At 37.0% G+C, this 15,995-nt stretch overlaps 1 protein-coding gene across 2 annotated transcripts in view; it reads left to right on the forward strand.

The window, feature by feature from the left end:
* Window positions 1–15,995, forward strand: part of LOC122029995 — an 86,095-nt gene that overhangs the window by 13,162 nt on the left and 56,938 nt on the right. For both annotated transcript variants that reach the window (XM_042589146.1, XM_042589145.1), the window contains exon 4: window positions 4,832–4,880. In XM_042589146.1, coding sequence (XP_042445080.1) covers window positions 4,832–4,880 — 49 coding nt within the window. The remainder of the gene's footprint in view (window positions 1–4,831; window positions 4,881–15,995) is intronic.

The raw sequence follows: 15,995 nt of genomic DNA on the forward strand, positions 1-15,995 counted from the left end.
GATACACGAGTAAGTTGTAAGTTAGGGTTTAATTAAATTACTTTATGTTAATAATTTTAATCAACTCTTAACTATGATTAGGATAATTTAAAGACTTAATTAAAACCTAATAAAATTATCCTATATATATATAATTATAATTTTTTTATTTTTAAATATTTAGATTAAATATTTAACTTTTAATTAATATATTTGATTAAAAGTAAATATTATAAAGAATAATGATTATTTATAATATGATGTATAAAAAAAGTAAAAAATATTCAATTGCCTAGGCACTGCTTAAGCAGCCTTAGGGGTTAAGGAAGTAGGTAGTCATTGACCGCCCCGTCACCGCCTGCCGCTATTTACAACACTAGAAAAAATACACTTCAACAAAATAGGGTGGTGGATAAAATCATGCTCTACAAGAGGTTGTTAGGAAAATGTTGAATGAATATTTACTTTCTAGCTACCTTTGGCCACAGACAATTGATATCTCTTGTTATGTTCAAAATAAGATTCTCTTGCATAGGTTTCTAAGAGAGACCCCTTATGAATTGTGATTAAGGTGTTTGGTTGTAAGATATATATTTTGAATTGAAAGGACTATCCAAGAAAATTTTCAATTGAGGCTGATGAAGGAATCCTTGTTGGATATTCTTCATCTGGTAGGGTTTATAAAATATACAATAAGAAGACCCTCAAGGTTGAGGAATCTTCTAATGTTGTATTTGATGAAAACTCCAAGCAATTCATTGATAAAGATATCAATGATAACTTGAAAAAGGAAATTTTCTTCGGACTTGAGAAATTAAATTTAGAAGGCAATGTTCAAGGGGGAGTTAGGGGAGATTCGAATATTGAAAGAAGGGAAGAAGAAAATATTGAGAATGTGGACGACACATCTCAACCACCTAGGATACTTGGGATTAATCCTACTCACCCCATCAAACAAATTTAGAGAATATTTCTCAAGGAGTAAAAGGATTAGATCCTATTTTAGGAATTAAGCGATTGCTTTGATATCCCAAATTGAGCATAAAGCAATAGATGATGCACTGTTAGATCTGGATTGGGTATTAGTCATGTATGAAGAATTGATCTAATCGGACGCAAGTTTGAAATTTGGTTCCTAGACCTAAAAAAAAATAAATCAATTTTTTCAATATTAGATGAGTTTTTAGGATAAATAAGGGAACTATAGTTAGAAATAAAACTAGATTTGTTATAGTTTCAAAGTAAAAGGATTTAATTATGATGAGAGTTATGTATCTGTAGCTTGTCTTGAATCCATTTGGATACTTTTTGTGTATGTCACCCACAAAATATTTAAACTATATCAAATGAATGTGAAATTAACATACTTAACTGATTTTATTAAGGAAGGAGTTTATGTAAAACAACCACTTAAACTTGAATGTTTGAATTTTTTAAATCATGTCTACAAATTTAAGAAAGCCTTGTTAGGGGAGGAAACCCTTCAGGAGGAGTAAACTAACTTGAGAATGTGAAACTTGAACCCCATTGATGCAATTAAGAGAGGGTAAATTCAATATTGAACTTAATTTGACTGGAGACCTACTCTTGCCAAATGAAGTATCATAGAGAGTTAAGTCTGACTTTTGATTATGGTTTAAAATCTCGTACCATGTTTGTCAAAACGATGGCAATGGTTGAAACTTTTCATTTTAGTAAATCATCGAAACTTGATACCATTAAGTACCAAGATTCAAAATCTCTCTTTTGTAAAATCTTTCTTTTGTTTTATCTTTTTCCTTCAACTACAATCCATTGTCAATACCATGCGTCGAAACTTCGACACGACTTGAGATTTTGAACTTTGCTTTTGATTCTTATTTATAGTACTATTTGCGATGCTTTGATCAGGTAATTGTTATCATGGGAGATAATCTTCTAGGGGAGGACAACCTCTTGGCGGAACTAACATTAAAGGATGTTTCTTTTTGAAGAATGCCAAAGGGGGAGAACTGAAGCTAAAAATCATTGTGATTTATATTGAATGGGGCAAATGAGATTATTAGAAAATCACCATTGATATTAACACTAGAATTGTTATTTACTCTTGATCATGATAATATTGTTTTATGATAGTTTTTATTAAGACTTAACTTAAAACGGTTGCTAAACATCAAAAAGCTGAAATTGTTGATGTAACATTTGTTTGCATGTAGTTTTGATGATGCTTAAGTTAGACAATGTTATTGGTCTCATATATATGTTAAGTGTGCAGGTGTAGGTAACCTTGACATTGTTTGCAGGTGCAACTATGGAAGTTCAAGGAAACACTTGACATAAAAGAAGTCTAAGTAGGTACTTGGCACGGAAAAACTCAAGTAGATAGCACTTGGTATGAAGAAAGTCCAAGGATATTAAATGTTAAAAACTTGGCATGATGATATCCCAGTAGGTCGACAAGGATCGAATGCTAGGCAATGAAGTCCCAAAAAGTCAACGAGGATTGAATGCTAGGTAAGACGAAAGCAACGAGCTTTCTTAGAGCGGAGAAGCCCCAAAAGCTTGGAAAACATCTTAGCACCAAGGTAAAGCTTAGTGAGGAGAGTTTATGTGAACATATACCTCAGGGAATGAAGGAGATTAGAATTAGGCATAAAATTAGCTTTAGATGTGGCTCAAGTTAATGAGCATTGATGGGTCGATTAATTGACTTGTCTATAGTACTAGTTGACTAATGATCTAATAATAATAAGGAATTTTATAGTTAAAGTTGATCGATGCGTCACACCTTGCTAATGTAATTTCTTACACTGCAAGAGGTATTCCACTCGATGACAATATGATAAAAGGAATCTAAGAACCATATAAACAAGATAACCAAAAAAAAAGTCCTCAAATTTTTTTATTTATATCATTTTTTTTATACAACAAAAACTATACCGATAAAACAGAAAATGAAACAGAACGTAAATACAACAAGACAAAACTCAAACCAAACTAGGACTCAACAAGTCGAGATCTTTGAGCAACTCTATGTACAAGTTGAAACCAACTATAATATTAAAAGGGTGCCTATGCCTACAAAATTGGAGGTCAAAGGAAAGTAGACAGAAGCACAAATGGTTAAGTTGGTAATAAGAATGTGCATGAATTTTATCTTGTTTAAGAGGTTAAGTATAATAGATCTCAATCTCTTATTACAATTTTAAGTTCTCAAGTTATACATAAATGTATATTTATAATCATCTGGCATTTTTATGTTGGAATCTATAATTATAAATTATCATCAATACATAGATAAATATCATCAATGTTCTAAAATTGATAAATTAACTAAGGTGTGAATCATGGGAGCCTGTGTCCTTAGAGTGTAATAATGTCATTTGACGTTTGACCTAAAAGCCTCCTTATCGATGGAATACGACATTATATTTTCATTAGAGGCATAAATAGACAGAAAGAATGTAAGCGTTTAATGGTTGATTCAAAAATTTGAGCTATACGTTCCATTTTCACCAAGGACACAAATAGGCATAAGAACGAAGTGCTTTTGAATCAAAAGTTTGAACTATACCTTCTATTACCCATGCATCACCATAGTGTTCTTTGGTTTAGTAGTGTTGGATTAGGATAAAATGGTATTGTTCACCTTGAGTATTAAAATTCTAATAGAAATAATTTTAAAAGTCTTGTAGATTAGTTAAGTTGATGGAGAGCCTTGGTGTAACGGTAAAGTTATTATCATGTGATCTAGAGGTCACGAGTTTGAGTCTCGGAAACAATCTCTTACAAAGCAGGATAAGATTGTGTACAATAGATCCCTTCCCAGGACCCCTCATTGGTGGGAGCTTCATGCATTGGGTTGTCTTTTTTTTTTGTTTTTTTGTAGATTAGTTAAGTTCCTTGACTAATAGATAATCCTACATCAAATTTTTGTGTTCTATTACAAGGCAATATGACTTCTTAATAAGAAATTAAAAATGTTGAATGTAGTGGGTAGATCAATTGTAAGACATAAAATAAGGCTTATGACTCTTGTCACATCACACGTGGGCTTTGTTTGGCTTAAATACTAATGATGAACTGAATATTGATCTTGCTAAATAAATCCAGATATATTCTGATAAGTAGGCACTTTGTTCATAGGTTCTAATCTAATGTTTCATGACGATAAAATCATGTAGGAAGATTGCCATTTTGTGTTATATGAGGTGTAAGGAACTCATTACGTCTCTTGTTTGTACTAATAACCAGTTAATAGTTCTAATATCCAGTCTATAATATATTTGCTTAGTATTTGAGAGGTTCGGTGAATGATATGTCTGTAACAAGCTTAGATTTTTATTACTACAAATACCATAGAGTTTGCAGGAAGTGTACACTTGTGAATGTGGATAAACATGGATATTGTTCTGCAATAATCTTTATCTAATATAGTTTAGCTAGATACGTTGATAGACTGATATCCTGCCCATTATTCACATGAAATGAATGGTGGGAAAAGAACCTTGTTTCCAACCATAAATATATTGAACATGAATTGTTTCCATACCAATTTTGACTATAATCTTCATATTTCATGTGCAACTTTTATATTGAAGTCTAAAAACCACTGTCTTAACCATGTCTGATTTGCAGGATTCTGATATTTTGAAGTAAACTTTTTGATAAATTAATCCTTGTCATCCTACTAAGTTTTGTACTTAACGTATCTTTGATTCCTCTAATGTTTAATGTTCTTTTTGGTTTAGCTTTGTAATGCTAGAATCCTTTTTCCTGCTTTTCTTGGGATTTTTTTTCCATTCTTTTATGTTTGTGCTATTAAAGACTTTTTAATGTCAAACTAGTTATCCTATAACATAACATTGTGCAGATGGTTTGAAAACTGTTGAAGGAAGGTGTGCTCTAGGTCTTTATAATCGGTAAGATGTTTAATAAATTTGCATGGATTGATTCAGCTTAGCTTGATACTTATTTATTTTCTGTTCTTGTATTATTTGTAATCTTCTGTTCTGCTCCTATGACTACACCTTCATTTTTAGTCAGATAGTTTATTAGGAAATGGGAGGGGAGGGGGTTCAAGATTTATGGCATAGAGGTGGGAAAGTGTAACTTTATTCTAGAGGATGTTTAGATGTTGGTGTTCATATTTGGACTAAGGTTGGGGATCCTAAGGAAAACATGATATTGATGTGACAATAGATAAAACAAGAAGCCAGAGGAAGTTAGAATTAACTCCTCACAGGTTCATTGGACGTGGCTGAATTGGAAACTAATTTTTGTAATCAAATGATTGAATAGGAACATGATGGATTGTATTCCGAGTAGACAGTTGTAAATTAATTTTTTTAATGAATTAGAAATTATTGTCCAAAATTATTTGAGTAATGGAGGTGTTAGAAGAGCTATGATACGCTCAAGAAAAAATCTCAATGAGATGCTCAACGATAGACACATAAATTTATGGCCCACCGTTTCACTTTTTGTGTGCCCCATCATTTTATGTGTCTATCCTTGAGCATTTCATTGAGATTCTTTCCTTGAGCATATCATTTTTCGTATTAGAATATGTAAATATATAGGGGTATTTCTGTAATTATGATGTATATCTTTCCTATAAAAAGCTTAACTCGTGGTATCCAAGACACGAGATTTTGTTTTCCTTTTAACATGGTATCAGAGCCGAGTTAAAGCAAACCCTAATTTCCTAAGAAAATCCTAATTTTTGTCATCCTCCCCATCCCCGTTCCCTTTCTCCTACGCGTTTGTGGCGCTGCTCCATCGCGCGGACCGCTGCCGGCGCTGTGTCCTCTCATTCTTGCCGCCTCTAAGGAGATCCAAGAAATCCGCCCTTCTTCACGTGCCGCCTCCACCGCTCGCTCGCGATTCTCCTCGCCGCGCTCTCCACCACCTCGCTCTCATAGCAGCAAAATCTCCCTCCCTTGCCGCGCCTCCCTCACCGTGACAAGCTCTCAAAGGCGCCGTCGAATCTAGCTAGGGTTCGCAGCGGTTCGTAAAATCTTCTCGCAATCTTCCTCCTCTCCCGGACCCACTGCGCTGCACGACGTATCCTGCATTCCAACCTACTCTCCGGCATCATCAGCATCTTCTCTGGCGTCCATCAGTGCCGTCCACCCGTGGCCCGTCCATCAGCGCCATCCGAAGTCCTCAGCCTTTCTTCGCAGTTCTTTCCAAACTGATCAATGACTACATTCGGCGTCCCAAAGCCGGATATCTCAATCTTTACCAACCACATCACTGCACCCCTTTCTTCCGAGCAGTTGGATGGTAAGAATTACATCTCTTGGGCCTCTCACATTGAGCTTTGGCTTGCTGGACAGAGTTATGAGACATCTTGTTGGAACCCCAGGGTAGTTTTGATATGATCAAACAAGTTAAGTTAAGTCCTGTTAGGTTTAACCTTGTGTCTAAATGTACAAGAACTTAAGAGCACAGGAAGTTGAGCAAAAGACGCAGTTAGCGAGAAGGACGGCATTGGAGAAAGCCGACGGGCTCTGTGTGTCTAAGGGACGAGGTGCTGCGAAAGAGTACATGGGCGGACGAGAAGGAGGTGCGCGGTGTTTCCGAGGGACGAGAAGCCAGAGCGGAAGGTTGCTCAAGAAGGCCGGAAGTTGGGTTCAGGTGAGCCCTATTTCGGATGGCCAAAATTGTTGGATCGAGAAGCGCTAAGGGGGGGGGGGGGGGGAATAGCGCTCGTGGCTTTCACGCATTTCAGATTCGAAAATCGACAAGAGTAAAGCAGCGGAATAAGAAACAAACACACACAGAAGACCCAAGTGTTTTTACTTGGTTCGGAGCCTTGGGCGACTCCTACTCCAAGGCCCACGTTCGTTGAGCATTTACTTTGGGCAATCATTATAATATCGCAAACGAGTACAAATAGAAATAATTACAACTGAAAATTAAACGATATCGACAACAGAGTTAAGAAGTTGAAGCTCCGGGTCGTTGGGGACTTGCAACAGCACTTCCGGGTCATCTTTTTAGCAGCACACAGGAGAAGGAACGCTTGAGAATTGATGATCTGAGCTGCTGGTCGATTACCCGATATAAAGGTTGTTGGAGGTGCCTCAGAGTCCCTTGAGGGCGCCTCCAACGAGTCGAGTCAGCCGCGCGGATTAGAACTGAAATGGTCGCAGCTTATCTGGTTGAAAGCGCCTATATCACCCTTGAAGGCGTCTCCAAGCCTGGTCTGAGGCTCCTCCAGCTCTGTCCGAGGTGCCTCCCGCCCTGCTTGCACCTGAGGCGCCTCAAACTCCATGAGGGCGCTTCGGTATTGTTCATCCGAGGCTAATCTTGCTCCTTTGTCCCTGCAAAACATGTTAGTCCATAAACCAACCACATATCCTGCAAAACAAAGTTAGCATATACAATAAACATAATAATATAAAAGTTTGACAGTCACGGATTGTCCGGTTCTGACTTTGGATTTCCGACCGGAAACCCTAGGTCGAACCGACGCCTACTGTTTCCTCTTCCGGGGAACACTTCCTTACCTACTCCACTTAGAAGAGTATACCTGATGCTAGTCCGGTCTTTCAAATCGACTGGACTTTTCGCCTAGGGTTACCACCCGCTAGAACCTAGGGTTACCACCCCCTAAGGTTTTTCACCACCTAGGGTTACCCACCCCTAGAATCTAAGGTTACCCCCTTAGGATTTCCACCACCTAGGGTTACCATCCCCTAGGACCTAAGGTCGCCGCCCCTTAGGGTTTTCCTCCACCTAGGATTACCACCTCCTAGGACCTAAGGTTATCCCTCTTAGGGTTTTCCACTTGCCTAACCGCAGTTAGGACTTTCCTGCAAACTCATTCAGCATATCAGATAACAAATAACCTTAACTTTAATCCCTTTGCCATTATCAAAACTAAGGTTCGATCGTCGGATGCTTCCCGCACCAACAATCTCCCCCTTTTTTATTATGACAACTGAAATTCAAAATTAAAAAAAGAGATACAATAAAGAAATATTATAAAGCATCTCTAGCATAAGCATAAATTTGATAAACCTTTAATAGAAGTTTATAAAAACTCCCCTTTAATAAAAATTCCTCTGAATTTAAATTTTCGAATTTTCTTTGAATTTGAATTTGAATTGAATTTTCTCTACTCTCCCCCTTTGCCATATATCAATAAGCAAAAGAGTAAAGAAAAAAAATGAGAAAATGATAAATGACCTTAGCTAGTTTTGAGAAATCTTATCTTTTCAGAAATAATTTTTATCTTATCTTTCAAAAAGAAAAATAGAGATTTTAAATAAGCACTTAGCTTTTAAAGAGGAAAATTTTTTTTAGAAAAATAAAGGATTTTTAATAGAGGGTTAACCATGCGTTGATAAACACTTTTTCTTTTAGAGTTAATTTTCTTGTAAACCTTTTAGCTAAGTAAAAAGTTGTCACAAATTTTGAAAGCTTTTACCTAGTTAAGTTTGAAAGCTTTTTGAAGAATACTTAGTTATATGTGAAAAACTTTGAAAAGTGAAATTTAACTGCATAGTTAAATTTGAAAAACTTTTTGAAAGTGAAATTTAAAAAGCTCTGAAAAACACTTAGCATAAAAATTTTTCTTTTTAGAAATTACTAAAAACTTTAGTTAAGAGATAGTTATTTTAACTTGAATAACTTGGTTAATTTTGAAGAACTTTAGAAAAATACTTAGTTAGATTTGAAAAGCATTAAACACATAATTAAATTTGAGAAAACTTTTGAAAGAAAACTAAATTTTTGACAAGCCTTTGAAGAATACTTTAAAATGATTTTGAAAAACACTTAATTTAAAAACTTATAAAATTTTACCTAAGGCCATTTTTAAAAAAATTGTTCCTTTACACAAATTCCTAAAGTCCAAGCATGAGTAAAAAATATCACTTAAAACTTAATTTTCTTAGCCATATGTCTAACCATTAGCTACTGTTTACCTAGAGGGCGACAGCTTTCACTTGATTAGTCAAGTTAAGTTAGTGATCCAATTAGTTTGACTAAAATCTGGATAACTTAACTTGACTATTGTTATTTGGTATTTAATGCCCAGACTTATGTCGATGCACAGACATAAGCATTCTTAAGTCCAGGTAGTACCCTATGCATCTCACACCATTCTAAATATTTGCAAACACAAGCAAATTAATCCTAGTGTGTTTGTAAGATGCTCTGACTGGAACTAGGGGTACATGATTTCTAGGGGTAAGATCCTAGGCTAAACCATATTTTTGAAATAACTAACAAAGTTTGAAATTTTGAAAATCATTTTTCCTAGGATTTTAAAAACTAAAACAGAAACAGAATAATTTAATGAACTTAGTATAAGTATAAATAAGTGCTAATCACCTAAACATAACAACAAACAAAATAAATCCTCCATACATGAAGTAAGTATAGGTATATTATAAAAAGTATAATGCAAGTATGACAGAGTATCAAATCGGAGGGTCGTCAGCTGGAGGGGGTGATGGAGGCTGCTCGTGTATATGCAACACTCGACGAATCTCCTCCCGGAGAGAAGTGAGCTCGGTCCGTAGTGTACGGAAGTCGTCCAAGACCAGCTGATGTGTCAGCGCGGAGGTCCGCTCAAGACGAGCAAGTCTATCCTCAATGGATAAGGAAGTGGAAGACTGCGCTGACGTCGAAGGCTGGGATGGATCGAGAGGCTCTCCAAATAACTGATCATGAGTGAACTCAAATAACTCTTCTCGTCCCTCAGGTGGCTGAAAGAACTCATCTGGGGCTAGGCCACCTCCCTCGGCTGGAGTAATTGGCTCATCCTCGGCTGGAGCAACTGGCTCATCCTCAGTTGGATCGGCTGGCGGAGGCCCACCTCTCCATGCTAGGACCCCCTGAGCAGTGATATCTATATGCGCTAATCTAAGATGATGCTGGCCAAATTCATCATAATGTAAGGAGAATAATCGCCCCCCGAGTCACATCTATGCCCTCTATCGTCGAGAAGATGTAAGTCAGCATACGACAATAGGGCATGTGGACTACTCGGGATGTGACGAGACTAGCCGCATGAATAATGTTATAGAACATATGCAATGCAATGTCTATATCTAGATGATGACATAATGCATATAAAAAGAAGGAATGAGATTGACGCATCTTCGGGACGTCCCGAGATGTGATGGGTAGAATGCATGCAGTCAGGACTCTATACATGATGTAGTCCTGTACCCTAAGAGACACCGACCTGAAGTCAGAGATTCCAAGTGGTCCCCCCCCCCTCCCCTAAAAAAAAGTACTCATAGAGTGTATCTAGAGTAATGTGGGAGTAGGGCTCGCCAAATGGCAGATCCCTACTAGGGTAGCACATGAAAGTGCATGTTAACTGTCTAAGTTCTAAACTGGTACGTAATAAGGAAGGAGTAAACTGGATGCCCTTTCCACCAACTCTGGTGGAATAGATCAAATCATCAACCCTCTCAAGGTTGTTGTAAAACTGGACACATAAATCTTGGTTTACCTCACTACTGCAGTAAACCAGTCTATCCAGGTGATAGTGTACAATCATCTGAATGACAGGCTGACATTAATTAGTGAAAAAAGGTCTACTTAAGTATCTACATTTAATCACAGAGTATGAATGCTCAATGAAACTAAAACTCTGCTGCTTAGTGGGGAATCTAGCATCTGCAGAAGGGGCAATGCCCGATGTGGACGCAACATTGTGTCGTTTCCTAATTTTACCCATATAAGTATAAAAACAAACATGTATAGGATGATTTAAAATAGATTAGGGTATACCTAGGAGGCATTGTTGGGTTTAGGTGAGGAAAACTTGGGTTGAAGGCGCCTTGGAAGGAAGAAATCGCCGGTTTGGTGCGTGGAAATCGCGAGCAGAAGACGAACAGAATTAGTTCTGTTCGCTGTAAATTTTGCGGTTGAAGGCGCCTTCAACGTTTTTGAAGGCGCCTTTCCCGCCTTTCTCGAGGGCACATCTCTTGTGTGGGAGGCGCCTGAGGTTTTTAAAGGTTTTTTTTTTTAAAAAATTTTTAAATAAGTTTTAAAAAGATTTTTAAATAAGTTTTAAAAAGATTTTTAAATGAGTTTTAAAAAGATGTGTTTTAAAAAGATTTTCAAATGAGTTTTAAAAAGATTTTTAAATATGTTTTTAAAAATATTTTTAAATGAGTTTTTAAAAATGTTTTTAAATAAATTTTTTAAAAATATTTTAAAATAAGTTTTAAAATGACTTTTAAATAAGTTTTAAAAAGATTTTTAATAAATTAATTAATTAATTGGATTAAATGAATAAGTTAATTAAATTAAGTTCAGCATAGATTAATCTCATCCGTTTCTAAATTATCAATAAGGGAACCTTAAGTAGTTTTGTGAGATGGTTATCTTTGATTTAGATTATTTTTAAGGATTAATTTATATTTGAGTTAAACTTAGATTTTTCAATTGGTTAATTAAATATACATTTCGAAGATCGGCTCCCAAGCTGTGGCGAGATACTCGCCTTTTTGGGTATGAGATCATCCACCACTTCTAGACAGAGCCTTTCAAAGACAATATATATTTAATTTTCCTATTGAAACCTCTAGGTTTAACTAACCAAGTGTAAATTATGCCTTGGTCCTTAGTCTAACTTAATCTAAATATGCATAATACAAGGAAAATAAATAAACAATCATCAATCAATTTTATCTATTTATTAAGATAGTTTTTCTATTGGCTCCCCTGGATCATAGCCTCGATATGGTCTATCAAGGTAATGGACTTGATCCTTGGGAACTCAATATTGACCAAGTCCAACTTGATTAACCAAATTGGACTTAGGTACCCATGCTTGGACTATCTTTGTCTTCGTTGGTCGTAAATAAGATCGGTATTTCTTTTAGTTTTAATCCTAGTCCTGCGATTGTATCGACTTTTTTGTTTTCCAAAATCAAGTCAAGATTCTTGGAACGTGTAAACCGCTCCAATGTAATCCATGTAACTTTCAAATCCTTGATTTGAATTTTTTAGGCTGAATTCTCTTCCTTAAACTTTTGGACTTGAGTTGAGGTTCCAGTGAACAAGGATTCAGGAGTCACTTTAAGGGAGGTTACCTTCCTGAAGTGACTTGAATGTTGGACTTAGCTAATTTATGCATTAAATAATTGATTAAATTGTATAAGATGTGTACTTACAGAGGTTTGGCCTATCGGAAATGGATACGGATCGGTTTCCTTCAGCTCCGATTCATCCTCACTGACTTCCCTTCGTCTTTCTCGTAATCGCAATACCTGCGTCTGCCTCATTCCGAGTTCTTCGTCGTTCTTCGAGGATGGTCGTCCTGTGTCGCCTTGGCCTTCTTCCTTCTTGGCTTTTTTTGTATCTTTGTTCGGGTTCATGTGATGTCCCTTCTGCATCCGTATCATCGTAACTATCTTTTAAGTTTGGTTGGACCTCCTTGGATTGGATGACCTTTCACCATTCATCTCTTGTTGAAGCCCTTCTTCTCTTCGAGCCAGAGCTTCGAGCTGAGCACCAATGAGTCGTTCGTTCGCTGTTGTCTGACTTGGTTCTCGGTTCGCCTTTCACGATTCTGCTTTATTAACTTTCCCGTTCAACCGCAACCAAAGCTACACCTTTCTCGGTCGAACGTGAGTTAATTTGTTCATGTAATTCGAATTCTGCAAATAACTTATCTAACTTTATTGAAGAAAGGTCCTTAGAAACCTTGTAAGCATCTACCATGGATGCCCACAAAGTATTTCTCGGAAAAGCGTTTAGAGAATACCTGATTACATTTCTGTTTTCTACCTTCTGTCCGATTGCATGTAGACCGTTGAGTAGGTCTTGTATCCGGGCGTGGAGTTAGCTAGCCGTCTTATTTTCCTGCATTTTAATATTATATAGTTTATTAAGTATTAAATCTCTCTTACTTGGTGTCGGACGTTCCTTCATGAAGCTCGATTAGCTTCTCCCAAAGTTCCTTGGCACTCGAGAACGAGCCGACGCGGTTCAACTCCTCCTTCGATAGGCCGCACTGGAGGGTCCAGGTTGCCTTGGCATTCGCTTCTACCTTTTTGATAAGAGTCGCGTCCCAGTCCTCGTATGATATTGGCTTGTCGGTGCCGTCAGTTGGTAGTTGAAATCTGATTTTGACGATCATCCAGACTTCAAAGTGAGTCTGGAGATACGCCTCCATCCGATCCTTCCAGTAACCGAAGTCGTCTCCGGTGAAGAGCGGTGGTCGAGCGGTGCTATAACCTTCTTGGAGAGCCATTTGAGGATCTTGCACGAAAAAACGAAAAAAAAAGTATCCCAGGACTTGATACTGGATTAGCAGTGCGGGTTTAAGATAAGAGTAAAAGACGATCTCGAGTGGTGTTGCACCGACTTCGAGACGAATCCGATTACGAAAAAATAAGATCGGAAGACAGCAAGAATACCGATTCCGATCGACTCCGAAAAACTGGAAAAACACCACGGAAAAAGTGCTTGATTGGTGGTTGCACCAAACTAAAGCTACCCTGCTCTGATACCAATTGTTGGATCGAGAAGCGCTGGAGGGGTTCACGCGTTTCGGATTCGAAAATCGACAAGAGTAAAGCAGCGGATTAAGAAACAAACACACACAGAAGACCCAAGTGTTTTTACTTGGTTCAGAGCCTTGGGCGTGATGTGAACCCAACGAGAAAGATATGTCAAGAACCCACAACGAATTGAAAATAGAAAGAAAGAAGGTCTAAAGACGATAAGATGGATGAAAGAAACCTCGACCCAATGTTTAGAAAAGCACGAACCTTGGTATACGAGATGGAAGAAGCCACAACCTTGGGATTGAGATTGATAAGTCTTTGAATGCCACAAGGAGATGCCTTGATAAGTTCAAGTTCAATGAAGAACCAACAAGCGAGAGCCTCACTGTGTTTTAGATTGAAAAATATGTCAAAGATACATGTGTGGCCGTCACCCCCTTTATTTATAGCTATAAGGTGACCAAAAAATCCTAAAAGGCCAAAAGAAAGCCCATTTAGTAAAGGCCTATGTAGAGTACTTGACCATTTTAAGCTTATGGTTTTATTACAACCCAAATAAAAGCAGAAATTGAGTCTAAATTAAGCCTACATATCCCCACTACATAGACATGAGACTTAAATGCTAATTAAGCTCATCTAAGGCTTGAATTAGGTTGACTATGCCGAATGACTTGCTCTTGGTTAAACCTTCTTCAATGGTAGCTTTTGCCTTCACATATTCCATTAGTACATTAAATGCTTCCTTCATCTTAATATCCTTAGCCCTTGTAATTGGCCCTCCATTGATGCATAATGGATCATCATTAACATCTAGAGTGGGTTGACAATGATCTTATCTTGTTGCTCTCTTTCTTTGACTCCAACATTCCCCCTTTCCCCAAAAGGATTCGTCCTCGAATCTTGATCACCTCAGTTTGTCCATCTGTTTGTGGATGACAATGTGTAGAAAATAAAAGCTTTGTTCCCAATTTTCCCCATAGTGTCTTCCAAAAGTAGCTTAGGAATTTTGCATCATGATCTGAAACTATGCTCCTCGGTACTCCATGAAGCCGCACAATCTCCCTAAAAAATAGATCCGCAATATGGTTAGCATCATCTGTTTTCCTACAAGGAATAAAATGAGCCATTTTAGAAAATCTGTCCACAATGACAAAAATAGAATCCATACCTCGTTTAGACTTTGGTAGTCCTACAACAAAGTCCATGGAAATATCAACCCAAGGTTCACTAGGAATTGGTAAAGGTGTATACAATCCACGAGGTAAAGATCTACTCATTTCATGTGTGGCTAAAAGAAATGCTCTACCAACACTTCTAGAGTTTTTCTTACTCCAAAATGTCCCATTAGTCCCCCACCATGAGATTCTTGGATTAATAATTCCCTTAATGACAATTAGGGACACACAACCTATTCACTCTAAAAAGAAATCCCTCATGCCTATAAAACTTCCCAAATGCAACCTGTTCACAAACATCAAACATATTTCCAAAGTCAGGATCATTAGAATATAGATCTTTGATGTATTAAAATCCTAATAATTTAGTGTTCAAAGTAGAGATCAAGGTATATCTTCGATACAAAGCATCTGCAACAATGTTTTCCATACCTTGTTTATATTTGATCACATAAGGGAATGATTGAATAAACTCCACCCATTTTGCATGACATTTATTCAACTTACTTTGGCTTTTCAAATGATTCAACGATTCATGGTCAGTGTGAATAACAAACTCTTTGGGCCACAAGTAATGCTGCCAAGTGTCTAAAGCCCTCACCAATGCATACATCTCCTTGTCATAAGTTGGATAGTTCAAAACTGCTCCGCTGAGTTTCTCACTAAAATAAGCAAGAGGTCGACCTTCTTGTATTAGCACAGCTCCAATACCTATTCCTGATGTATCACACTCAATTTCAAAACTTTTAGCAAAGTTAGGTAATGCAAGTAATGGTGCAGAACTTAGCTTCTCCTTAAGTAAGTTGAAAGCTGAAACTTGTTCACTATTCCAATGAAACCGAACATTCTTTTTAACAACTTCAGTTAAGGGTGCAGCTATAGAACTAAAATTTTTAACAAACCTCCTATAGAAACTTGCCAACCCATGAAAGCTACGTACCTCAGCTATCATTTTTGGTGTTGGCCACTCACGAATTGCCTTAACCTTTTCTTCATCAACTGCTATTCCCTTAGCACTAACAATATAACCAAGAAACTCTATTTGACTAGTGCAAAAAGAACATTTTTGAATGTTAGCATACAATTTTTCATTTTGCAAAACAAGTAGAACTTTTTGTAAATGATTGACATGCTCATCTAAATTTTTACTATAAATCAAGATGTCATCAAAATATACTACAACAAAGTTCCCAATATAAGCACGCAAAATATGGTTCATTAATCTCATAAAAGTACTAGGCGCATTAGTTAGCCCAAATGACATGACTAACCATTCGTACAAACCATACCTAGTCTTAAAGGCAGTTTTCCATTCATCTCCCTCACACATGTGAATTTGATGATAGCCAGACTTCAAATCAATTTTACAGAA

Source organism: Zingiber officinale, chromosome 10B (genome assembly GCF_018446385.1).
Source record: "Zingiber officinale cultivar Zhangliang chromosome 10B, Zo_v1.1, whole genome shotgun sequence".
NCBI classification, from domain to species: Eukaryota; Viridiplantae; Streptophyta; class Magnoliopsida; order Zingiberales; family Zingiberaceae; genus Zingiber; species Zingiber officinale.